The sequence below is a fragment of the Eptesicus fuscus genome, chromosome 10 (assembly GCF_027574615.1).
Source record: "Eptesicus fuscus isolate TK198812 chromosome 10, DD_ASM_mEF_20220401, whole genome shotgun sequence".
In the NCBI taxonomy this organism is placed as follows: Eukaryota; Metazoa; Chordata; class Mammalia; order Chiroptera; family Vespertilionidae; genus Eptesicus; species Eptesicus fuscus.
In genome coordinates this window covers 42358745-42384762 of record NC_072482.1, presented here as the reverse complement: position 1 = coordinate 42384762, position 26018 = coordinate 42358745, and the positions used below count along the sequence as shown (strand labels likewise).

At 41.4% G+C, this 26018-nt stretch overlaps 2 protein-coding genes across 2 annotated transcripts in view; one reads left to right on the top strand and one right to left on the bottom strand.

Annotated features, from left to right (window-relative positions):
• Positions 1 to 4327, top strand: part of CEP162 (centrosomal protein 162) — an 83000-nt gene extending 78673 nt beyond the window's left edge. The window contains exon 27 of the mRNA XM_054722421.1: positions 2851 to 4327. Coding sequence (XP_054578396.1) covers positions 2851 to 3057 — 207 coding nt within the window. The 3' untranslated portion in view covers positions 3058 to 4327. The remainder of the gene's footprint in view (positions 1 to 2850) is intronic.
• A 12756-nt stretch (positions 4328 to 17083) lies between these two features.
• MRAP2 (melanocortin 2 receptor accessory protein 2) overlaps positions 17084 to 26018 on the bottom strand; it is a 35961-nt gene continuing 27026 nt past the window's right edge. Inside the window, exon 4 of the mRNA XM_028129015.2 lies at positions 17084 to 18566. Coding sequence (XP_027984816.1) covers positions 18188 to 18566 — 379 coding nt within the window. The 3' untranslated portion in view covers positions 17084 to 18187. The remainder of the gene's footprint in view (positions 18567 to 26018) is intronic.

The window sequence follows — 26018 nt, the reverse complement described above, 5'->3', positions numbered from 1 at the left end:
TAGTTCTAATAGCTTGTTGGTGAAATCTTTAGAGTTCTATATTGTATCATGTCATTTGCAAATGACATTTTTACTTCTTTCTTTCCAATTCGAATGCCTTTTATTTTTGGTCACTGAGTATTTGTGGCTGAAGCGACTTTATCTCTACCACCTGGCTCACCTGCATCAGTCACAACCCCTGTGTGCTCAGGGAAAATGAATCTGTGCTCTCACTTGTGCTTGAGGAAATTATGATTAGTCCAAGCTCTTGGCTATACTACCTACGTTTGTATAAATGTACTCTGTTACGTGTGCACAATGACAAAATTGCCTCACAACACATTTCTCAGAACGTATCCCCCCTCGTTAAGTAGCACATGACTATAATTAGAATAAAAAGAATTCTAAAATTCATATGGAATCACAAAGGACCCCAAATAGCCCAACCAATCCTAACAAAGAACAAAGCTGTAGGCATCACACTTACTATTTTCAAACTCTATTACACAGCTATAGTACTCAAAAAGCATTAAAAGAGACACATAGACCAGTGGAATAGAATCAGAAGCCCAGAAATAAATCCATGCATATACAGTTAACATATTTGATGAAGGAGTAAAGAATACTCATTGGAGAAATGACAGTCCCTCTGATAGGTGATTCTAGGTAAATTGAATGTCCGCATGCAAAAGAATGAAACTAGATCCCTGTCTTACATCACTCATAATGGATTAAAGACTTCAAGTAAGACTTGAAACTATAAAACTCCTAGAAGGAAACAGGGAAACAGCTCTTTGACAAGTACTTTTTGAATATGAGACTTAGAGTACAAGCAACAAAATAAGTAAACTAGTGGAACTACACTAAGCTAAAAAGTGCACAGCTAAAGAAATAACAAAATGAAAAGGCAACAAAAAAATAATATATTAAAAAAAGAAAAGGCAACATGACGTGGGAGAAAGTATTTGGAAACCACACATCTTATAAGGGGTTAATATCCAAAATATATAAGGAACTCATATAACTCAACACCAAAAGGAATAATAATTATGTGATTAAAAATGGGTAAAAGGCCTGAATAGACATTTTCCAAAGAAAATATTTAAATAGTCAACAGGGTAAATGAGAAAGTGCTCAAGTTCACTAATTATTAGGGAAATGCAAGCCAAACCCACAATGATATACCACCTCAGCTGTTTAGAATGGCTGTCATCAGAAAGACAACCAGTACTGGGAAGGATGTGGAGAAAAAGGAAACCTGCACTGTTGGTGAGCATGTAAATTGGTGCAGCCACTACTGAAAACAGTATGGAGGTTCCTTAAAATATTAAAAACAGTCCTACTAAGTGCCAACAGTTCCACGTTATATACCTGAGGGAAACAAAATCACTACACCAAAGAGATAGCTGAACCCCATGTTCATTGCAGCATTATTTAGGACAGCCAATACATGGGAACAATGTAAATGTCCACTGATGGGTGAATGGATAAAGAAAAGGTGGTGTGTATACATACAGTGCAGCAATACTCAGCCATAGAAAATGAAATTCTGCCATTTGCAACAATGTGGATGGACCTTGAGGGCATTATGCTAAGTGAAACAAGAGAAAGACAGATACTATATGACCTCACATGTGGAATCTAAAAACAAAAAAAAAAAAACCTCAGATAAAATGGGGGGGTTGTGGGGAGATGATAAAGATGGTTAGAAGGTACAAACATCCAGTGTAAGTTCTGGGGATGTAATGGACAGCATGGTGACTATAGTTAACAATACTGTATTGTGTTTTTGAAAACTGCTAGGAAAGTAAATCAAATTTTCATCACAAGAAAACAATTTTGAAACTACGTGAGGTGATGGTATTAGCTTAGAATTGATACAGCATTTTGTGTTCAGCATTTATACAGCATTGTGTTCCCCTTAACCCAAACACCTGTTCACACAATTATTTTTGAGGTGCTTTTATTTTAGAATCATTAAGTTATTCTATAGCAAGGCAGGATTATAGATAAAAAATTATATTGAAGATGTTTAGCATGTTTAACATTTAGAAACATTATTGGTTTTGTTGCCCTAACTAGTTTTTGTATGTCTAGCTTTCTATGGTTTGTAATGCTTGTGCCTAATGATTTTCTTAAGGTACTTGACAGGGTACCCTCACTTCATCATTGACCCCCAAAAGCAAGGCAGTGTAGTGATAGGTAATAGCAGGGACTCTGGGGCCAGGCTGCTTCCCACGGGCTGTGTGTGAACCTTGGCCAAATGGTTTTTTGCTTGTTTCTTTACTGATCTGTGCTTCAATTTCCCCACCCGTTAAATGGGGGTGTGTGTGTATATATATATAAAATCTACCTCCTGTTTGTGTTGGCAGAATTAAATGAATTAACATGGATCAAGTGCTTATAACCAAGCCTGGCATGTGGTAGATGCTACATGTATGCTTTTATCACTATTTCTAGTTCTAGAATGATTGCAATGACATGCGTTGTACAGTATATGAAAACTATCTTGATTGCATCTCAAGGGTTGTTCTGAAGAGGAACAGCTTTTTGGATGTTTGGATTCATACCAAGGTATTAGAAATAATTTCTGAGGCTTTAAATGGTACTCTTATTCACAGCTTAAAAAAAAACAACAACTGTAAAACTCCCTAGCAGAATTAGATACTAAATTTCCCTCTTCTTACCACCTTCACCTGCAAGCCTGTTTGCTGACACAGTGAAACCCGTTAGGTGGGGCTCCCCTCCTCTCCTCCCAGGCCACAGCTTTACTGTTGTCCATATTGTCCCACGTTAGCTCTTCGAAATTGTTCAATGTCCTTCTCCCCCACTGTGAACTCCAACATTGATATGGAATTTTTTTATTTACAGATAATACAGCAGACACACCAAGTAGTAGAAACTGAGCAAAACAAAGAAATTGAGAAATGGAAAAGACTCGCACAGTTGAAGAATCGTGAGCTGGACAAGTTCCGCACAGAATTAGACTCGATCTTAGATGTTCTGCGGGAGCTGCAGCGGCAGGGGGTGGTTGTGCCCGTTGCCTTTGCGGAGGAAGTGAGTGCGCCACAGTATTAACTAGAACTTCAGACGTCATAGGACCTCCTGGCAGGCCTGATGCGGGATGGCTGGGATCGTGCCTTGTCAGAGAAGGCTGTTGAAAACAAGTGTTCCCGGATGTTCCCAGAAAACCGCACAAAAGCAACATTTCAAAATAAATTGCTCTTTACCAATAAGAAAAAAAAAAGAAGCATTGTAGCATATTTTACTGAAAATCTTTAACCAGTCACGTTTTAAATAATTTACGGACAATTCTCTTCATGTCAGGAGATTAGAGTTAGTGAATTTCATAGTAAAGGTTCTCACTTACACGCTAGGTGTGAAAAGAAAAGAAGATTGCACCTACTCTGCCGTCGTAAGTGCCAGAAAAGCAGCTCCTCCCTCTCATGGGAACGCAGGGAGGGTGTGAGCACAGTGGCTTGCACAACCACATCGCCCGTCACCGAGCAGGAGAGTTTCCGCAGTAACTTGAACAAGAATTATAATTTCTGTAGATAGTGAACTACCTGTGTCACCCAGATTTCTACTCCCACCTCTACGTGCCTCATTTTTTTCACCTGCGATAAGTGCAAAATACACAAGTAATAAGAGGATTTGGTTTATTGTTTTATGCTACATGTCTTAAATGCCAGTCCATTTTTTGTAACTCCTTCAAGTTGTGGACAGAACATAACATTTTTACTTTCTCTATTTAAAAGGTAATATGTGTTCATTAGAAGAAACTAAAAGCATGCACAAAAGCAGCCAGATTGTTATTTTACTTTGCAATTCCCATTTCCAAAAGCAAATAGTGAGTATATAAGATACTGGTCAATTAAAGCTATAGCCACTTTGTTTTCAGATGTCCTAGCCCAGTACTGTCCAACAGAAGTATAATTAATGTGAGCCACGTATTTTATTTTCCTGTAGCCACATTTAAAAATATTTTAAATGTAATTAATTTGGAAACTTACATAATCTAATATATTCAAAATGTGAATATAAAAGTTGAGTTTTTACATTATTTTTTCATACTAAGTCTCCAAATTCTGGTATATTTTACATTTATAAACACATCTCACCTTGGACTAGCCACATTCCAAGTGCTCAATAACCACAGGCTAATAAATGCAATTCTAGAATAATAATTACAATGTGAAGCACTGTAGAAAGGACAGGTGAAATAGGTCTTGGTGGAATTATGGAGAGCAAATGTGAAATGTGGAAATTAATAATAAGAAATGCAATTAATGTCAATGTTCAGCATTTTTTAATGTCCTTTTCCTAAGAGGGTACAAAAAGCATTATAACTTGCTATTTTTTTATGTGAATCTTAATTTAAGTTATAATATAAACTGTTTTGGTTATTATTTGCTCTGTGTGGTTTTTATCTGCAAACCTATTAATTTATAGCTACACCCATTCCTCACTTTGTCTTTTGACTGACTATTCATGGGCTGTTCATTCCGGGCACAAACATGACTGATTCTGAAACACAAGAAGTGCAAGCATCGGATAGATGATTACTTACAGCAAAAGTGCATCCTATTTTGATGAGGATTTTATATTGTTTTGGAGTAAGCTGTGCACATGTCAGATCTTCAATTCTACTTACATATTAAGGATCCATAAATACTTTCAGAACTTTTAGTTACAACTAAAACCAGCAAGAACCATATTCCATTCCTTAGTCAATACACTAAAGGTCCAGGATGAGAACATGGAAGATAGACAACTTTGGACACTTTTATGAAGATTTAAGCTCCAGAAAAGATCAATCCTCTCCTACCAGTTCCACCTCCTCACAATGTCATAAGGCACCCGTAGGCCTGCCCTTTGGGAACCTCACCCGAATACCGCTGAACACACTTGTGCAGAGATTTCTGGGTGAGCCCAGAGCATTCTACAACTACTGGCTACCCTGGGAGATCCGGGCTTTAGTATTAGGTCTCATTCCATATTGCAAAAATCCTAAATTTATGACTAAATGTCTAGGTGAAAGCAGTCCCTTTCCCACCCATACCTGTGAGGACTCGTCCAAGATCTGCACACACATGAAATAAGAGGTAACCTTACTCAGAATAAGGCATTTTTCCTATTTGTAGTTACGACAGCCTTCCTGTTCCAAAGAGCTCCTTAGTAGTGAAAAAAGTGGTTTGAATGTTTTCTAATCCAAGTTATGGGTAATCCTATTGCAGTATTTGAACCATTTATGGCCTTCAGTTTCTATAGAAGTCTTTAATAAAAAGCACATGTAGAAGATGTTTTTTTAAAAAAGCACATGTATTTTTTTAAAATATATTTTTATTGATTTCAGAGAGGAAGAGAGAGAAACATCAATGATGAGAGAATCATTGATCAGCTGCCTCCTGCACGCCCCCTACTGGGGATCAAGCCTGCCTCAACCCAGGCATGTGCCCTTGACTAGAATTGAACTCAGGACCCTTCAGTCCGCAGGCCGACGCTCTATCCACTGAGCCAAACTGGCTAGGGCCACATGTTTTTTCTCAATATCTGTCCAGCTTGGTAAGAGTAGACCTAGCGCTAACGAACCATTTCCTCCCTCTAGTTTAAACCAGTGGTCGGCAAACCGCGGCTCACGAGCCACATGCGGCTCTTTGGCCCCTTGAGTGTTCTAACGCCACTTCTTCAAAATAGACTCGCCCAGGCCGAAAACCGTCTTCTGCGCATGGGCCACGAAGTTTCAATCGCACTGTACGTGCGCGCCCGCACGTGGTATTTTGTGGAAGAGCCACACTCAAGGGGCCAAAGAGCCGCATGTGGCTCGCGAACCACGGTTTGCCGACCACTGATTTAAACCATAGGTCCATTTTTCTCTCTCCTGTTTTGTTGAAAGCTTCAATCACAGCCACCTAAAGAGTACAAACAGGAAGATATTCTTTCCCACCTACACCTACTTTATAAGATTGTGTAAGTAACAGGGCAGCATCAGTAAAAGGAAATCTCCAGAGGAGGAAGAGAAGCACCAGGTTTCATTAGAATAAAAGGAGTTGTTAGTAAATTGTAGAATGAGAAATGGACTAGACTTCATGGAGGAGAAGACAAAAGCAATAGGACAGTTGTACCAAGAATGCATCGTTGGAGCACAAAAGTGACGAGGCCAGAGCACACCAGGAGCGTGGCCCAGTAGAGCCGGTCTCGGCCTGCTCTGCACTTGAACCCCTCCAGGTCGCCTGCCGATGGGTCCCCCTACCTCAGGGTATTTATATCACAGTGAAGAAGTTCTGATGCAGAGGACAGATGAGGACAACGGCACATGGCCTGTGTAACTCCTTAGAGGAAAGTCTGGAAGGGACTTGGGGAAGGATTTGTGAGGAAGGTAAAAGGGAAATCATGAGGGGAAAGAATACTTCTAAAAGGGTGAAATTGGGCCTGCTCGTTAGAGAAGACAGTGAAATGAAGCAGCCTTTGCTTTTCCTCCCACCAGCTCCAGGCAGGCAGTGTAAATAACCACACACGTGCATGCCCTTGTCTTCTTACCTGTTTTGCTCATTATGGCCACATGCAAGGAGCCTAATGAGAACAGCCAGGTGCTCACTCCCCTGACCGGGGCGAGAGCCCTCACAGCAGCCCAGTCCCTCACACATAGGAGCGTAGTAAACAAATAGCCTTCTTTTGTCCCTTGACCTCCATCTACAATACCCCAGAGACCATAGCTACTCCCATATTCATAGCACAACTCTGCTCCCAGCAGGACGGCAGGATAACGTTGGGTCTGCCTCTCGGCCTGTCCTCTCCTCAGGGCCAGCCCCTATTCCCCATTCCTGCCCGAATTACTCACTGTCCTCATAAAAGTCAACATGTTTGAAACCAGCTAATTTCTCTCCCTGAAATGAGCTGCCCGCTCCCCTGGGTTTCAACATTATTTAGTCGGTCCTAAACTTTGAGGCATCCTTGACCTCCTTAGTGAATTCAGTGTGCTCTGACAAATTGCCATAGATGAAACAAACATTTCTCTCTCTCAGTTCTGGAGGCTGGGAAGTCCAAGGTGGAGAGTCGGGGTGAGGGTTCGCTTCCTGGTTTGAAGATGGCTCTCTCCTGAATCCTCACGTGGTAGAAAACAGCAAGCCCTTCTGAGACTCTCACAAAGGCACTAATCCCATTCACATGAGCTCCACCCTCCCGACCTCATAATCCTAACCACCTCCCCAAAGGCCCACCTCCAAGTACGGGGTTTCACTGTGAATTTCGAGGAGGCGCAAACCTTCAGGCCACACATTAGTTAACTCTCCCCAGCATGGAATCATCAAACCTGTAGCCAATTCCTTCAAAATAGCGCTTGCATCTCTCTGTCCACTGAAGCCCAGTCACCATTTTACTGCTTCCTTTTTTGATAGAGGTTTACTTGCTTCCTCTACCCAATGCTCTTCTCATTCCAAACAGTCAGCAAAACAGCATTGCCAGGTAGTTCTTCCTAAAACTAAACCACCACCCATTTCACCCTGCTGTTTTTCTAGGTGTAAATAACGGAATTTTTACCTTAGCCTTCAAGGTACTACTCCGTCTGATCCCAGCCTTCCTCTCCACACTCCAAGACCTCTAATCTAAACAAATCCTCCGGCAGTTTTCTATTACTGCTGTAACAAATCACCACAAATTTTACAGCTTAAAACATCATGGGTATGTCATCTTACGGTTCTGTAGGTCGGAGATCCAGTGCAGTTCTGGTTGGGCTGAAATCAGGGAATCAGCAGGAGGCTCTAGGACAGAATGTTTCCTTGCCTTTTCCAGCTTCCAAAGGGCACCCACATTCCTTGGCGGTTGCCCCCTTCCTCCACCTTCACAGCCAGCACCTTTCACTTCTCTGAACTTTCCTGCAGGGTCCCATCTCCCTCTGACTCTCAACTCAGCTTGGAAAGGTTCTCTGCTTTTAAGGACCCACGTGATTAGATTGGGCCCACCTGGATAATGCAGGCCTCTTCCCATCTCAGGTGCCTTAACTTAACCACATCTGCAAAGTCCCTTCCGCCATGAACAGTAATATTTTCACAGGTGGCTACCTTGGGTGGGTGGGTGGGTGGGTGGGGATTCTGCCTTTCACACTCCCCTCATTCAAACCAAACTACTAATCTTCTAACCATGCCATCTATACAGTCACCTCTGCTGTGTCCTCATGCTCGCATTGGACCAAATCACTCCCACCACTTCCTCTGTCCACCACACCAGGTTCTCATGATCACATTCTCCTCTGAATGGAACATATTTTCTGCATCTTATTTCTAATTATTGTTCTTCGTTTACACATGCACACACACACACAAGCACGCATTCCCTGTCCATTTCTTTATTTCTGTAACACCTAGAGGCATCAATTTCTTAATGACAATGACATTGACAATGATGGCACAGGCCTCTCACACTCTTATAAAGAAGGAATCATTGCTACACTGCCACAGAAATGGGCTTATAACTGCTACAGTGTTCATCTTTTTATTTTATATCACTGTAGTTAAAACTTTTTAGGCCATGGATTTTTTTAAATAATGTCTTTAATTTTTCAATTACAGTTGACATACAATATTATATTAGTTTCAGGTGTACACCATAGTGATTAGACATGTACATAACTTACAAAGTGGTCACTTTGATAAGTCTAGTACCTATCTGACATTATACATAGTTTTTTAAGATTTTAATGTGAATTTTCTTTAACCACTAATCAAGATTCTAGTTTAGGACAAAAATCTAAGAAGATTTCTACCTTCTAACCAACTGTCTACCAGCCCTTAAACACAGGATGCTTTAATAAAGATTAGAGCTGTGCTACACAAATACACAGGACCTGTACAATCTTTGAGGATGTAATTACTAAGGAAGAAAAACAAAATCCATTCATAAGTGCCTTAAACCTCAAACTGCTCACAGGAGAAATCATTACCCACAGTGAGTGTCACATTGACACGGCGCCTGAGTGTGATGAGAAAGCTGATTTTCCTACTCATAGAATTATGCTGCTAATTTGTTGGATGATAAAACAGTTTTCCCATTTTATTTGTTCCTAATAAGTAAACATACTCCTTGCTGCCAGATCAATGGGCTGAATTTCTCCCATAAGAAGGACATGATTAGCCTGGCCGGTGTGGCTCAATGGTTGAGCATCGACCTATGAACCAGGAGGTCATGACTCCATTCCCAGTCAGAGCACATGCCCTGGTTGCAGACTCAATCCCCAATGAGGGGTGAGCAAGAGAGAGCAGATCAATTCAATTATTCTCTCTAATCATGGTGTTTCTATCCCTCTCTCCTCCCTTCCTCTCTCTGAAATCAATAAAAACATATATATATGACATGATGATACTCCATGCAAAAATTTTTCCTGAGAATAATAGGCTTTTTAAAGGCAAGACTACAACTGCCATTGAGGGCTAGTATAGAGCTGGAAGGAACCAATGGAAATACAGCAGGTCTGAGTTGAGGTACTACTACTGCCCTGGTAGCCAAAGAGATCATAGATAGCTTTAAAGATATGACATTCTCCCAAGAGCTCAATGTTGAGGGAGTATCTGAACAATAAATAGATTGACACAGCTTCATATAATTATCACAAGCCAATGAGAGTGTTTTGACGTGTGGAAAATAATTATCCCATTATTCTTTGAAGGTACAGTAATAGCAACAGAAATAAAGGTTGAGAGATCTTAGAGATAACAAAAAATAAAATAAATCATTCTAAATCAGCTGGGTTCCTTAACAATATGCAGGAAATGAACTAGATGTTTTCTGTAGCCCTCTCTGAATGCAAGGCTCACTCCTGCAAAACATAACGCAAGGTTTTTCAGCACACAGAGGGAACAAGTCAAGTTTTCTAATCTTGGGAGGTTTATGGTATGGAGGAAAGATCAGACAAGTACATAGAGCCAACTGTGAATAAATGCAATAGGAGTGTTATGAAGTGTGAATGGAGTACAGAAGAAAGAAAAACATGTTTTGGAAAATGTGGCTTTGGAGATTAATCTTAAGAAATGGGTGGAATTTTGGCAGAATGGTATCTAAGGAAGAGAATTTAAAAACTGATTCTAAAATTCCTACATAAAGGCAAAGGACCCCCAAATAGCCCAAAACAACTTCAAAAAAAGAACAAAATTGAAGAATGTATACTATCTTATTTCAAGTCTTACTATAAAGTTACAGTAATCAAGAAGGCTGATATTGGCATAAAATAGACAAATAGACCAATGGAACAGAATAGAATATTCAGAAATAAACTAATACATATATTGACAACTGATTTTCAATAAAGGCACAAAGGCAATTGAATGGAGAAAGGATCTTTTCAAGAAATGGTGCTGGAACGATTACATGTCCATTTGCAAAAAGTGAACAACATACTCAAAAATTAACTCCAAATGGATAATAAAGCTTCATAGAAAACCTAAACTATAAACTTCTAGCAGGAAAACATAAGATTAAACCTTTATGACCTTCAGTTTGGCACAGATTTCTTTGATAGTACAATGAAGCTTAGTTTATTTTGTCAAAGTGAATGTTTTTTAAAAAATTGATAAATTGGACTTTACCATTCTTCAAAGACACTATTAAGCACATGAAAAAACAAGCCATAGACTAAAATAAACTATTTGCAGATTATATATCTGATAAAGTATTCATATCTAGAATAAAGAACTCTCAAAGCTCAATAATAATACAAAACAAAAACAAAACACAATGAGCCAGAGACTGGAAAAGACACTTCACCAAATATATCCAGACGAAAAATAAGCACTAGTCACTAATGAAATGCAACTAAAAACCACCATGAGATACTATTACACACACATACTAGTATTAGAACGGATATCATTAAAAAGATGGACCTTACAAGATGTTAGCAATGAGCCAGAGCAACCAGAATGCTTATACACTATGAGAATTTGAAATGATACAACCATTTTGGAAAACTACTTAGTTTTTTAAAAAGATATACACTTACCTAAAAAATAAAGAATTTAAATTAAAAAATAAAAGAAAATGCAAAAGAAAAGTGAAAATAAAAGATATACACTTATCTACCATATAACTCAGACATTCCTCTTCTAGGCACATAAGAAAATAAAAGTATGTATTCATACAAAGACTTGTAAACAAATATTTATAGCAGTTTTATTTTTAATAGCCAAAGTTGTGAATAACTCAAATGTCCATCAATAAGTAAATAGATAAACAAATTATGATTATCCATAAAATGAAACACAGTGAGGAATAAAATCGAATGAACTATTGATACAATAACCTGGATGAATTTCAAAATAATTATGATGAATGAAAGAAGCCAGACATAACAGAGTACATACTGCATGATTGCATTCATACAAATATCTTGTAAATGCAAACCGATATAGAGCGACAGAGAGCAGATCAATAAAAAGCAGATCAAAGTTTATTTCTTTGCATATGGGGACATGTAATCATTCCAGAACTATCTGATGAAAAGATATTTTCCCCATTAAATTTCCCTGGTGCCCATATTGAAAATAAATTGTCCATATATGTGTTGGTTTCAGGGGAAGGGATGGGGGAGAAAGGATTACAAAAGGGCAAGAGAAAACTTTTGTGGTTAATGCATATGTTCATATCTTGATTGTAATGATTTCTTGAGTACTTATATATGTCAAAATATATTAAATTATATACTTTAAGTATATGAAGGTTATTTTGTCAAGTATACTGCAAAGTTGTTTTAAAAATTGCATCTTAGGCCTGGCCAGTGTGGCTCAGTAGTTGAGCGTTAACCTATGAACCAGGAGGTCAAGGTTCAATTCCTGGTCAGGGCACATGCCTGGGTTGAGGGCTCAATCCCTAGTGGGGGATGTGCAGGAGGCAGCTGATCAATGATTCTCTCTCATCATTGATGTTTCTACCTCTCTCTCTCCCTTTCCCTTCCTCTCTAAAATCAATAAAAATATATTTATTTTTAAAACTGCAATTTAGTCCTGACCCATCTCCATGCCTGACTAGAGTGAGACGATCAGCCCCACACCTTACCTGCCTAACAGGAAGGGGAGAAATTGCTCTCATGGAAGGTGACAGCATAGTAGTGTCACTGGATTTTTTGCTCACAGTGTCTTCTGAATAATAAAAAATTGCTAGACATGTGAAGTGTCAAGACTATATGATTGATCATCTATATATATAAAAGCCTAAGTGACCATCGCAACCGAACAGACGACCGAACAGGCTGCATGGGGCAACCAGGCCCACAGGGGGGGCAGTTGGGGGCAACCAGGCTGGCAGGGGGGGGCAGTGAGGGGTGACTAGGCCAGCAGAGGGGGGCAGTGAGGGGTGACCAGGCCAGCAGGGGAGAAGTTGGGAGCAACCAGGCCAACGGGGGAGGGGGTGTCAGTTAGGGGCGACCAGGCCGGGGGGGGGCAATTAGGGTGACCAGGCTGGCAGGGGGGCAGTTGGGGGTGACTAGGCCGGCAGGGGGGGCAGTTGGGGGTGACCAGGCCAGCAAGGGGGACAGTTAGGGGCAATCAGGCAGGCAGGCAGGTAAGCAGTTAGGAGCCAGTGGTCCCGGATTGTGAGAGGGATGTCCGACTGCCGGATCCCCAGGATCGGGCCTAAACCGACAGTCGGACATCCCCCGAGGGGTCCCGGATTGGAGACAGTGCAGGCTGGGCTGAGGGGACTCCCCCGAGTGTGAGAATAAGAAACATTAGACAACAAATGTAAGCCCGGGTATCAGGGTAGGCAAATAAAAGCTATAAAATAATTAATATGTCCAATAAAGTGGAGGAAATAATGGACAAAATAGATGAAAGGATAAAGACTTTCACCAGAGAAATATACTGAGTGGTATGTTTGAGAAGAATCTGACAGATACTCTAGAACTAGAGTTTTCAGTTCTGGAAATGTGGTGAATTGAACTAATGTGAGTCCCTTAAAACTCTTAGTCATATTGGATAAAATACAGCAACAAAAATAACCGTGTGCTAACCATGAAGGAAAAAGAAATTCCCAGGTGACAAAAACAAACAGGAAACTTAAAGCCAGAACGGAAGCTGTGGGCTGGTGCCACGGTGCCCTGGAGGGAAGGGGTTTTAATCCACATAGTGATTAGGGTTATAATGTTCATTAGGAAAAAGCATTCATGCCTGATGTACTCTCTTGCTTTACTGAGAACCCCTGCATGAAAGTCAAAGAAAGGGAGACTCAAAGGACTCTATACACTGACACAGGAGAGGGATGAGGAAACTGGTGCTATTGGGGTCTCTAGGAAAAAACAGTCTCCCTTCAAAAAGCTAATCTCTAAGCTCACCCTTCATGTGGATGTGGGATCCTTAGTTACACTCCACTAAGCGTACAGGAATCTGCAAGCAAAATATAATAGAATTCCAGATTGATCAAATCACTTGGAGCCTAACAATAAGCAACACAGATTTGTTCTCTAGGGAAACTTTTATAAACCATGGTTCATGGGACAATCACAGGAAATAAAATAATCCTTGCTAAAGAGAAACTCACACAATTACACACACACACACACACACACACACACACACACACACACGACTAAGAACAGTCAAAAATAATTAACTGTGAGTAGAAGAAGCAAACCCTAAAACCCCAGGATGCTTAGTATTCCAGAGCCTAAAATTACCGTATGAAACAACCTAAAAGAGAGCCTGAAATAAGTATGGATGAATCATTTTTAAAAATAAATCATAGAAAATGTAATAAAATCAGGACATCATGTAAAAAGAACAGATCATATTTTTAAAAAAGAACAAACAGGCTCTGGCTGGTGTAGCTCAGTTGGTTGGAGTGCTGTCCCATGCACCCCAGGGTCACCGGTTTGATTCCCATTCAGGTCACTACCCATGTTGCAGGTTCAATACCCAAGTGGGGCGCGTATGGGAGGAAACTGATCAATGCTTCTCTCTCACATCGCTGTTTCTTTCTCTCTCTTTCTCCCTTCCTCTCTCTAAAATCAATTTTAAAAACCCTTTTATGAAGATAAAATATATGTAACAATTGATATACTGTACAATTCAATGGGTGGATTAAACAACAGACTTTAACTTTTAACATCTAGTATGTTCATTAAAATTCAGGAGTAATCTCTAAAATACTTGCTTTAAAAGAGAATAAATACAATGGCACTAAAATGGAATGTGTAGAATAGGCCAGTTTAGAATAGGCCAACACTATTCTAAGTGTTGTTTTTTTTTCTAAATATATTTTACTAGAGGCCCAGTGCATGATTGAATCATGCACATGTAGGGACCCCTACACGCTTTCGCTTTCAATCGCGGTGGAGCTGGGTGCCTGTCCGCTGGTGCACCAGGCCTTTCAGAAGCCTCCGCCGCGCTGGAGGCTTCTGAAAGGCCTGGTGCCAGAGCAGACAGGCACCCAGCTCCCCCGCTTTTGATGGTCCGCGGCGGGACATTAGCTCGCTGCCCCCAGAGGCCCCTTCTGTTCCGCAGCACAGCCATGGCGCAGACGCTGAGCTTGCACCTCCACTGGCGAAGCGAGCTCAGCGTCCTGCCGGCCCAATTGTGGGCGTAGCAGAGTGATGGTAATTTACATATTACCATTTTATTAGGTAGGATTGATTTTTACAGAGAGGAAGTGAGAGGGATAGAGAGTTAGAAGCATCGATGAGAGAGAAACATCGATCAGCTGCTTCCTGCACCCCTCCCATTGGGATGTGCCCACAACCAAGGCACATGCCCTTGACCGGAATCAAGCCTGGGAACTTTCAGTCCGCAGGCTGATGCTCTATCCACTGAGCCAAACTGGTTAGGGCTCTAAGTGTTTTATATATTATATTACTTAATTCTCACAAACTTTGAGTGGGATAGTACCCCTTTTTGTATAGAGGAAACTGAATCTCAAAGAGATTAGGTATCCTGGTTAAGACTGCACAGTTATCAAGGGATGGATCCAAGCCCAGATAGACTATCCATAGACCCCATGCTCTTGACCATGACTACATGATACAAAGCAGGAACAATAAAGTACATCAAATAGAAATCACAAAACAGATGTGAGAAATAAAACATCATCAGTAATCACAATACGTTTAGATGGGATAAACTTGCAAGTAAAAGACAGGTTTACATATTTTATTTATTTACCTGAAACAAAGTGAAAATTAAAACATAGATTAAAAGTTAAAAAGAGCCAAAACCAGTTTGGCTCAGTGGATAGAGCGTCGGCCTACGGACTGAAGGGTCCCTGGTTCGATTCCGGTCAAGGGCATGTACCTTGGTTGCGGGCACATCCCCAGTGCGGGAGTGTGCGGGAGGCAGCTGATCGAAGTTTCTCTCTCATCGATGTTTCTAACTCTCTGTCCCTCTCCCTTCCTCTCTGTAAAAAATCAATAAAATATATTTTTAAAAAAAGTTAAAAATGACAAAGATCCAAAGTTAGAGACAGAAAAAAGATATACCAGGTAAATACTAACCAACAGAAGGAATCATTCGAGCCTTCCACAGATTCATTACTTACTTGAAGCCCAGCGTGGCCTGCTCTGTGCTTTGCAACATACTAAGTGTCCCAGGGCCTTAGTTCTCCTCCTGCATCACACATAAGTTGGTCTCCAAGAAATGTTGTTTTGTTCAACAGCACTTTGTTCTAATGTTGATCAGAGAAAATACGGATCCCTGGCTGGGGCCACTGTCTGTATGGGATTTGCATGTTTTTCCATGTCTGTGTGGGGTTTTCTCCAGGTAGCCCAGATATTTGGGAACCAATCCTTTGTTCCTTAGTTTTACAGGGCCACAGATGGCGTTTTCCCCACAATGGCGCATACCCAGGGTCTCACCCGAACCGGACTTAGATGATTAAAATGATGAGATTTGGGACTTCTGAGTTGATAAGATTTAGTGTATATATAGGACACTGAGTTGATGCTCTAGTAATTGAGACTTTGGAAGATGTTGGGATGAGATCAGTGTATTCTGCATGTGGGATGGATATGAATCTTTGGGATCAAATGGAAGACTGTTGGTAGGCTTATGTCCCCCAATCACGTCCATGTCCTACTCCCAGAATCTGAACCCATTACCTTACACTGACTAAGGATCCTGAGATGGGAGATTACCCAGGTAGTCCAATGTAACCAATCCCAGGGCCTTTAGAAGGGGGAGGCCTGATGGTCAGAGACAGAGACATAAAGGAGAAGCAGAGGTCGCAGTGAGAGGGACCAGGAGCCGAGGAGTTGAGTGGCCTCCAGGAGCTGGAAACGGCAAGGAGATGGATTCTTCACTGGATCCTCAGGTGAAACACAGCCCTGGCCACACCTTGACTTGAGCCCACTAAGACTGCTTTTGGAGTCTGTACCCCAGAACTCTAAGAGAATAAATCTGTGTTTCTTTAAGCCCCACAGTGTTATCTTTTGTTCAAACAGCAATGGGAAATGAATTCAGGAACCAACAGGAACATGAAGCACTGCTGCCTGCTGGGCTCTAATGAAATCCGTTGTTTCCGACTCAGGAGTCTTGTGTCTCGTGTCTTCCATGCACCGAGCCAGGCTGGCTGGTTAGCCAAGGCGGGTAAGACCTTAGACCCAGTCCTTGGCATTTAGTTCACAAAAATGACGGTAGTCATGGGTATTTTCCCAACTTTTAAATATCCTTCAGTCTTTTAATAAATCTACTTCTAAATCAAATACCATTTGAAGAGCTTTTACTCTTAATAAAAAATAGTTTAATTTGATTAAGTAAATTATGAGGAATATTCATATTAGAAGTTAATAAAATCAGCATTCTTTGCTACTCTTGATCTCTTTCCTGAAAATATTCATCAAAAACAGCAGGTCTCTATTTGCAAGAATGTGTTATAGCAGCTTTCGTTACAAAAAATATTTCACTCCTTGTTCTGCTTAGCATTAGATTCTCAAAGAATAATATTTTCCTCAAAAGACATTATGGGAAAGGGATTTCTTTTGACGGAACAATTCCTAAATGAAAGCTGACGTGACTTGGACTACTGGGCTCCTAGAGATAATAGAAGTTAGGAGGCATTACAAACAAGGGATAGTTTTATGAAGGAAATAAAAAACACTGGATGTGTGAAAACAAAGAACCAGAGGAAATTCCTGTGCAATCAAACATATTTATTTTTTAACTTAAGACAGGTGGTGAACAAATCCATAATGAATATGTCACCCAGAGATTAGCAGTTGGCCATGCATGTAACCTGGAAGTGTAAAACCAAATTATTTCTGATACCAGGGGCGTGTTTAGATGTGTTGTACCAGGAATATCTATTAGTGGGGTATTTACAACCCACTCGCCATCTTAACTCAAAGCCACACCCTAGCCAGATGACCATCACCTACACATCTGCCAAGTAAGCAGACTGCATGGCAAATAGCACTTTACCTGTTCAGGGGCCAAGGGGGCAACAGTGTGACCAGACAGATCAACACAGAGACACACCCAAGTCACCTCCCCTGGTACAGTTGGTAACCTCGCTTACTTTTCTTGGGGACTGGAGTTCTATGGATATTCATTCTAGGAGAGGAGGGGCAGGACGGCCAGAGGTCCTCAGAAAAGCTGTGTTGGCACAGCCGACAGAAACGTTGTCCACAGTGATGGGTGAGACGAGTGTCCTGACATCCTGGTGGGCGTTTGGGCCCCGATGAAAGCTGAGCTCAGTTAAGGGTTGAGTGCAGGTACAGACATTTGCAGGGGTGGGGGGTCCTACACTAAGAAATAGGACCCAGTGCCCTAGTTTATGCGGCTTTATGTATATCCCAGCCTCGTCTGCATGCACGGTCAGAAATTCACAAAATATTAGAGCCAGTGGGGATCACCTACTCCAGACTCCCCTCCTGACAGGAAAAAGATGCGGCAGCCCAGAGGGAAAGCAATTGCTAAAGGTAGAGAATGGCCGGGGCAGGGCCAGAGTGGAACACAAAGATAACCCCCATTCAAGAGCGCTGATGCCCAGTATGTGGCCAGATTTCTCAACAATAAGTTTACTTTATTCCCCCCAAAGCCTCAGATGTGTTTAAAGGCATAAAAACTCAGCTTAATCAGCTCCCTTCTGAGGGGCTCTCTTCTCTCTTTTTCTTTTTGTCTCCGTTTCTCTCTCTCTCTCTCTCTTTCACAGACACACACCATTTTGGTAAATGAAGATTTCTTGCTATACAAACACACCCCGACATCTTCAGGAAGACATATTACAGAGCATGTTTCTCTCAATCCAGGTCTCTGTGTGAGGTCTGGGAAACTGGCTTATTTTCTAGAACAACAGGTGGTTCTGAAATCAGGAGATCATCGTCCCCGAAGGAGGAGTTCTGGTCCGTGTTCACAAAGTTGGGGATGTCAAATTTCATGAGCCTGTTCAGCTCCTCCTCTGGCCGCCCGCTGCTTCTGGTGACTTCCTGCAGCTGCACGTCGCTGTCGAGGGCTGTGGTCCGCTGGCCAGCTCTGGCCTTCTCCAGGTGCTCCACCTCATTGATGTAGCAGTGAAAGAGAGACCGGGACTCCTCATTGCCCTTATCTGGCTCCAGCGGCCTTCCAAAGTCTGACACAAAGCTGTTCATTCTGAATCTCTTCTCCGAAGGCTCTGCATTGCTATAGAGAAAAGGGAAAGAAAGCATTGCTTACACTCTGCCTCATTCTCCTGCTGAATCGTGGTTTGGGGCATGTAGGGCAGGCCGGCGTATTTCCACGGAGTGCAAGTCCCTGTGCAGAGCGTGCAGACAAACATCAGAACTGAGAGACGTCACTTCTGAACATGCATAAGTAAACCCAAGGCAAAGGCTCCAACATGAGGGCCCCTGGACCTTCCTGGAAAGAGACATCTTGTGGAGGAATCATCGAATTTGCAGTGGGACTCTCGGATCACCTGCATCAGGATTACTTCAAGTGCTTCTTAAAATGCAGAGTCCTGAGTCGCACCCCCTCAGAATCTCCAGAGGCAGGGCCTGCTAATCTGTATTTTCATAGAATCCTCCAGGATCACTGCTCCTGGTCAGGTCTAGAACCACTGGCCTGTATCATGCTGCCTGAACAAAGACAATGTTATCTCACAGAGGTGAGTTTCTTATTTGTCAACGCTGTTTGTATCCATTTATCTCATTCGACTCTCAAAACTGAACAGCACAGCCCGGCCAGCATGGCTCAGTGGTTGAGCATCAACCGGTGACCTATGAACCAGGAGGTCACAGTTTGATTCCCCATCAGGGCACATGCCTGGGTTGTGGGCTCAATCCCCAGTAGGGAGTGTGCAGGAGGCACTGATGGATGATTCTCTCTCATCATTGATGTTTCTATCTCTCTCTCCCTCTCCCTTCCTCTCTGAAATCAATTAAATATATATATATATATATATATATATATATATATATATATATATATACATGCACACACACATATATTTAAAGAAAACTGACCAGCACAGTCACTTAGAGCAAGAATTACTATACCAATTTTACAAACACAGAAGCCAGGCAGGGAACAGACTACCCACTGGAGTCACACAGCCAGTTAGTGATAGGAACAGGAATAAAACCCAGGTCTCTACTTCCTTATTCCATTTAGTGTGAAACAAATGAGCGACTTAATGGCAATAAGTCAATGAATAAAATAGCTCTCAATTAGTCCTACAAGGACATTAAATATTCAATAGGTTGTCCTTTTATTCCTCCTTCCTTTCCTTAACTGATAAACTAAAGGACTTTTATGGGTAAGTTGAATACCCTGATATTCCATGGTCTTTAACCCCTTCTTCCCAGATGTATACAAAGGTTGCTTACACACAAGCAACTCCTTAAGGGCAAGAATCATGTCTGAACATGTTTTCAAATCCAAACAGAACCTAACAAAAACTAGGCTGCATTCAACGAGTTTGTAACTTCCTCCATTTCAGTTAACTCTCTTCCTTTACATCCCGTATCTCCGGATAAAGTGCTGACGAACAAATTCCCACGGGGTGGGAGGAACAGAGATTCCATGTACAGGTCTGGAAAATATGATCATATACACAAACCTCCAAATTATCAAGAATCACCTGGATTTCAGAGATCGGTAATCCTAGAAGCTGTGTAATCCAGCCAGTTGAGGGACTTTTCTATCAGATTGTATGGGTTGCATCAAACAAGGAATTTCTCTCAGAAGCCTGAGCTTTTCCTTGTAGAAAAAAGCCTGGTTAACAAATCTCATTGTCTGCCGAGCAAATGTGACCTGAAGATCATTGATTTACACAAGAGTAAATCATTAAACATTCAGTAGGTCCTGTATTCAGAATTTTTTTTAAAAAAATGTCTTTGGCGAGATGCTGAATGACCTCTGCTCTAATGCAAATTTAAGTGGTCTTGTCTTTCAGTAGGTGATCTTCCTTCCCTAATTGTCTTCACTCAGTTTTAAAAGATGTTTGAGAACAATGATGAGTATGCCAGCAACATGTGACCTAATAAGCTAAAACACTACCTGGCAAAAAGAAGGGCTTAACATGTTTGAAAAGGCGTGATTAAGATTGCTGGGGCCCACACTCTTCTCTAATTGCAGGACTAAGAAGCTATGAAGATCAGCTTCCACCTACCCTGGGCATCAGCCGAGTGGGAAAGCAGACCCAGGAACCCAGCTGTGTGCAGCATAACGCAGGCCACATCAGGTCCATTAAGCACCCTTATTGAAGAACAAAGGCACAGGAGTGCAAGAGTTTCGTCCCTCCCCAGAGCAGAGCCCAGGCCTCTGAGATGCCTTCCCTGCCCCACCGCTCTCCCCCTAAGCTTTTACCTGAAGTTCTCTTGGTGTGAGAACAGTGCGACTTATCTGATTCTCCTTCTCTGAGAACAAGGGAAAAGTTCATCTTTGTACTCTCAGACTCTGGTAAACATTAAATATTCAGTAGGTTGTCTTTCTAGTCTTCTTTTCTTTCATTGACTGATAAACTAAAGGACTTATATGTGAAAACCTATGATCATGGACACATCTTGCTTCAATGTAGTTTCTATTCATCCTACCATTGGGTAAAATTTACATACAGAAATCCATAGATCTTAAGTATAAAATTCAACGTATTTTTATTAATTTATACATCCATGTAACCACCATCCTCAATCAAGATATAGAATATTTCCTTTTTCCTAGGAAGTATCCTTTCACTCATTTTCCACCCCCTTTGGGTAACACTGCTCTGATATCCATTTCCATTGGTTAGCTTTGCCTGTTCTTGAACTTCCAGTTCAATCCACTTCCCATAGGCAATCTGTCTTGAAATTTTCTTACCACAGATTAGTGTAACCTGTTCTTGAAATGGAATCACACAATATTCAGCCTTTTGTGTCTGCATTCCTTTGCTCAGCATGTTCTTTGAGATTAATCCACATTGATCCATGTAACAATCATTTGTCTTTTTTCTTGCTCAGTATAATTCCACTGTATAAATTCACTACAATTCATTTATTCATTATCTTTTTTAAGGTTATTTGGGTTGTTTCTAGTTTGTGAGTAAAACTGCAATGAACATTCTTGAAAAGTCTCTTTGTACACCTATGTTTTTAGTGCTATTGAGTACATGCCTAAGAGTAGAATTACTAGGTCATATGGTAGATCTGTGTTTAACTTCATAAGAAACCACGAAGTTTTCCAAAGTGGTCATGCCATTTTCCACCCTCACCACAGTGTATGAGAATTAGAGTTGTTCCACATCCTTGTCAGCATTTGGTGTTGTCAGTCTTTTTAATGTTAGCCATTCTCATGGGAGTGAAATGGCATCTCACTGTGGTTTTAATGTGCATTTCTCTGATATCTAGTAATATTGAGCATCTCTTCATGTCCTTATTGGCTATTAGTTTAACTTCTTTTGTGAAGTAACTGTGTGAGTCCTTTGCCCATTTTAAAAGTTGTGTTGTTTTTTGTTTTTGTTTTTCCTTGTAGGAGGCTGGTAATATATTCTAAATACAGGGCCTTTGCCAGATATATGTATCGTAAACACTCTTGAGTTTTGTAATATATTCTGAATACAGTTTTTTTGGTAGATATATGTGTTGCAAACATTTTCTCTTGATCTGTGATTTGTATTTTCATGTCCTTAAGGATGTCTTTTAATGAGCAGAAGCTTTAAGTTTCAGTTAAGTTCAATTTATTAACTTTTTTCTTTATGTTTATTGCTTTTTATACCCTCTCTAGAAAATAATTGCCAAACCTCAAATCACAAATATATTCTCTTATGCCTTCTCCTAGAACCATGCTAGTTCTAGAAGCCACTAGCCACAGGTGGCTATTTAAATTTGAATTAAGAAAAATGTAAAACTTGATTTCTCAATCAGCTTACTCACATATCAGCTGCTCAACAGCCACATGTGGCAAGTGGCTACCAATTGGACAGCACAGAGAACATTTCCATCGTCACAGAAAGTTCTCCTGAACAGAGCTGTTCTAGGAGCTTTTACTTTGGGTATATGATCTATGTTGAGAAAGGGGTCAAGGTTCATTCTTTTCCTTATGTTTATTTCGTTGTTCCAACACTGTCATCAAAAAGATTTTCCTTTCAATTGATCTCATAGAAAATTCATTGTAGTATGTCTATATACTAGTAACAAACAATAAGAAAATGAAAAAAGAATTCCACTCATAATAGCATCAAAAATACAATATTTAGGAATAAATTTAACAAAGAATGTGTAAGTCCTGTAAACTGAACATTTCAAAGCACTGCAAAGGGGATTAAAGGAGATTGGGAGACTTCAGGTGGAAAGTCTTCTAACCATATAACCACAGACATACACTAATAGAGCTTCCTCCTCCCAAGGGCCAGAAGCCCTTCTGTTTTTGTCTACTAATATTCATTCTTCAGTGCCTTCCAACAGTCGTTCTTTATATTTTGTCCACATTTTATCATTGTTGTGTGCAAGGTAATTCTGAAACGAGCTAATCTGCCTTACTGGAATCTGCCTTACTCCTCTGGGCCAACATGAATCATGTAGGGTGCCACCTCCTGCAAGAAACCTCCCCTGGCTCCTCCCATCTGAATTAGGTTGTTCACCTGGAGGTCTGGGTGCTTCTCTCCATTTGTCTTCTCATTCTGTATTACAGCCCCCCCCCCCTTTATTTTTTCACTTGTCTGGCACCCTCATTAAGATGATGAACTCTGTGTTTCTTGCCTATGTTCCCAGTACCTGGCACAGTACTAAGGATATAGTAGATGCTCAATAAATTTTTTTTAAATGAGTAAGTGAATGCATCCATCATGAAAAGATCTTAAAACTAAAGCAACTCTTGCTTTTGAAGGAGGCCTCCTCTACATTCCTACAGGGTCAGAATTCCACTAAGGCCTAAAATCAAGAATATGTGATCTTTAAAAGAAGATACCCTGAGTGTGGGCTTCAGAGCCATAGTTACAGGAGATCCTTGATGCACTCAACTGTCCCTCTCTGTGCCTTTGCTTGTGCTGTTCCTTCTACCCTGCTTTGTCTGTCAAATCAAATCCCTTCTTCACTGTGCAACTCAAAAGTCACTGCCTCATGGAGAACCTCTAATCTCCCTCCTCTGTGCTCTTACTGAATTTCACCGACCATCTCTTCCATCTTTTCCCACCTCCTGTCACAGCTACCTGTGCAGTCCTCTCTCTCCTATATACTGCTATGCTATATTTTGTGCATCTTTGCATCTCTCAAAGGGCCTTGCAGCCACTAGACCCTCAATCAGTGGACTGAATGGCTGTATCTGCAGGGTGTTCCAAAGCCCTGATATCTGGGAGGCACAGCCACCTCCAGTGTTTAGAGACATGCTCCTTCCTCTGTCACCGAAAGACAAGGCAGGCCAGGAGGAAAGACTCCTCCATTTGCTGAAGAAAAATACTCATAATGCTCTGGATTATTCCCCTAGGGATTTCCAGACTTATGGCAAGATTGTACAAATGAAGCGGCTGCTGCTGTGCTACGAGTATTAGCATGCCCACTAGTGTCCTCAGGTTTGTCTCACTCGTGAAAAGTGGCAGGCAGATCAGCTGCGGGCATCTGGTCATTCCAGCAGTCACTTCCACTGGACTTTGAAAGATGAGTAAGTGACAAAGACCTATGAAGAGTTAAAGTTTCTGCCCTAGCCACTTTGGCTCTGTGGATAGAGCATAGGCTGCGGACTGAAGTGTCTCAGGTTCAGTTCCCATCGAGGGCACACACCTCAGCTGTAGCCTCGATCCCCGGCACTGGGCACGTGTGGGAGACAACCAATTGATGTGTCTCTCTCGCATCAATGTTTCTCTCTGTCTCTCCCTCTTGCTTCCACTCTAAAAATCAATGGAATCTCGGGTGAGGATTTAAACAAACAAACAAACAAAGAGTGAAAGCTTCTGAGAAAATCTTAACAACCTGAGAAAACCATAATAACCACTAACGTTTCTGAAACCATAGCCTGTACTGAGAGCTGTATCTCATGTAACAAGCCCAGAGGTGCCAACCAAACCCTCTGTGTGTGTGTGGAAGTACCTCTGGTTGCTTTAGTGGGTAGAACTGACTTTCAGAAAGATGCCAGTTTCTCTGGAAAATGCCACTACCTCAGTACAACCCTCAGTACAGTCCTGGACAAGTCATCACTGTGCACTTGCCTCTTAGTTGATGGGGAATTAAAAGTAACTCCTGAACGAAGGCGTATAAATTTATAAATTGAATCAAATACATAAAATACTCAGATTTTTTCCTTTTTAAAAAAATAGTCAGATTTTCTACCTGTTGCTAGGAGTAGACCTCTTGGAGTGGCAGGACTTCCGTGGGCCCCACTCACTACACCCGCACTTTGCCAGCTAGCTCCTGTGGCCTTGGTCATTCTCAAAGACCTTGAGCATGAACATTTTCCTGCTGATAGCTTTTAGTTGCATTATATACATCCTTTAGTCAGTGCCGTATTCAGGTCATTGCAACTCAAGGTAAAATGTAATTTCCATTTTTACAAGGTCCTGAGCCATCCTGCTCTCACTCCTAAATAAAGAGCTTCCCCACCTGGACAAAGTCCACTTAGCCAAGGCTCCAAAAGGGTGGTATTTGAGGTATGTGATGTCTGTTGTTGGATAATTTTTTAAAGAAGTCTAAAATAGCCAACAGAAAGCTGTGATCCAAGCCTTTCCTGCTACTCTCTCTCTCTGGCGGATTTATGATAATAGAGCCATAATGCTTTAACAAGACACCATAGAGAGCAAATGGCTCCTTAGTTGAGAAAGCAGGGGGAAATGGTTCTTTTACCTTCCTTCTCCATAAAGGATCCAGGTAAGAGGGTTTGTTTTTCCCCAAAGACAACAGCAAATATTCCATGGGGGAAATAATCTCCATTAAAGCTGCTTCTTGGCCCTATAAGCTTTTAAGAAAGGTGATGCCAGCCTTATAACAGTCTATCTCCCTCTTCAGTGTACTCCACTAGGGTGTACCCATACCTGGTTCTCTTCTCCTGGGCAGATTACCCTTCCCAGGCTGGGCAGCCTGGGGGCATTGGCTAGCTCTGCCCACTGAGCTGTGAGAGGAGGGGATGTGTGTGTGTGTGTTTGTTTGTGTGTGTGTGTTGTGTGTGTGTGTTGTGTATCACCTGTTTTTCTTTCTCTCCCTTTCCTTCCTTCCTTCCTTCCTTCCTTCCTTCCTTCCTTCCTTCCTTCCTTCCTTCCTTCCTTCCTTCCTTCCTTCCTTCCTTCCCGGATGAAGAACGGAAGGGCACAGGTGAGATCTCCAGGCTTTCTCTTCCCTGTCACTGTGACTAGCGAGCTGAGTGTGGAGACAGTGCAGCTACAAGTGGAGAAGCTTCTGTCCACCCCTTGCCAACCCTCAGCAGACACGTAGATTGAGCAAGAAGCACACCTGTGTTGTGTTGTCCTGAGCTGTGGAGAGTTATTTTTACTGTCTTATAACCTAGTCTAACTCTTGCACACTCCCTCCCTTAACAGAAGCCACTGAGTAGTCAGTGATTCCAATTGAAGTTCTTATCCTAATATGATCCCGAGTTGAAAATGTTAGAGGGAAAACTTGCCTGTTTTATTATGTCCTTAGTTCTGTGCAGTTGAAGAGATTTCAACTCTTGCCATCCAAAGAGATGACAAAT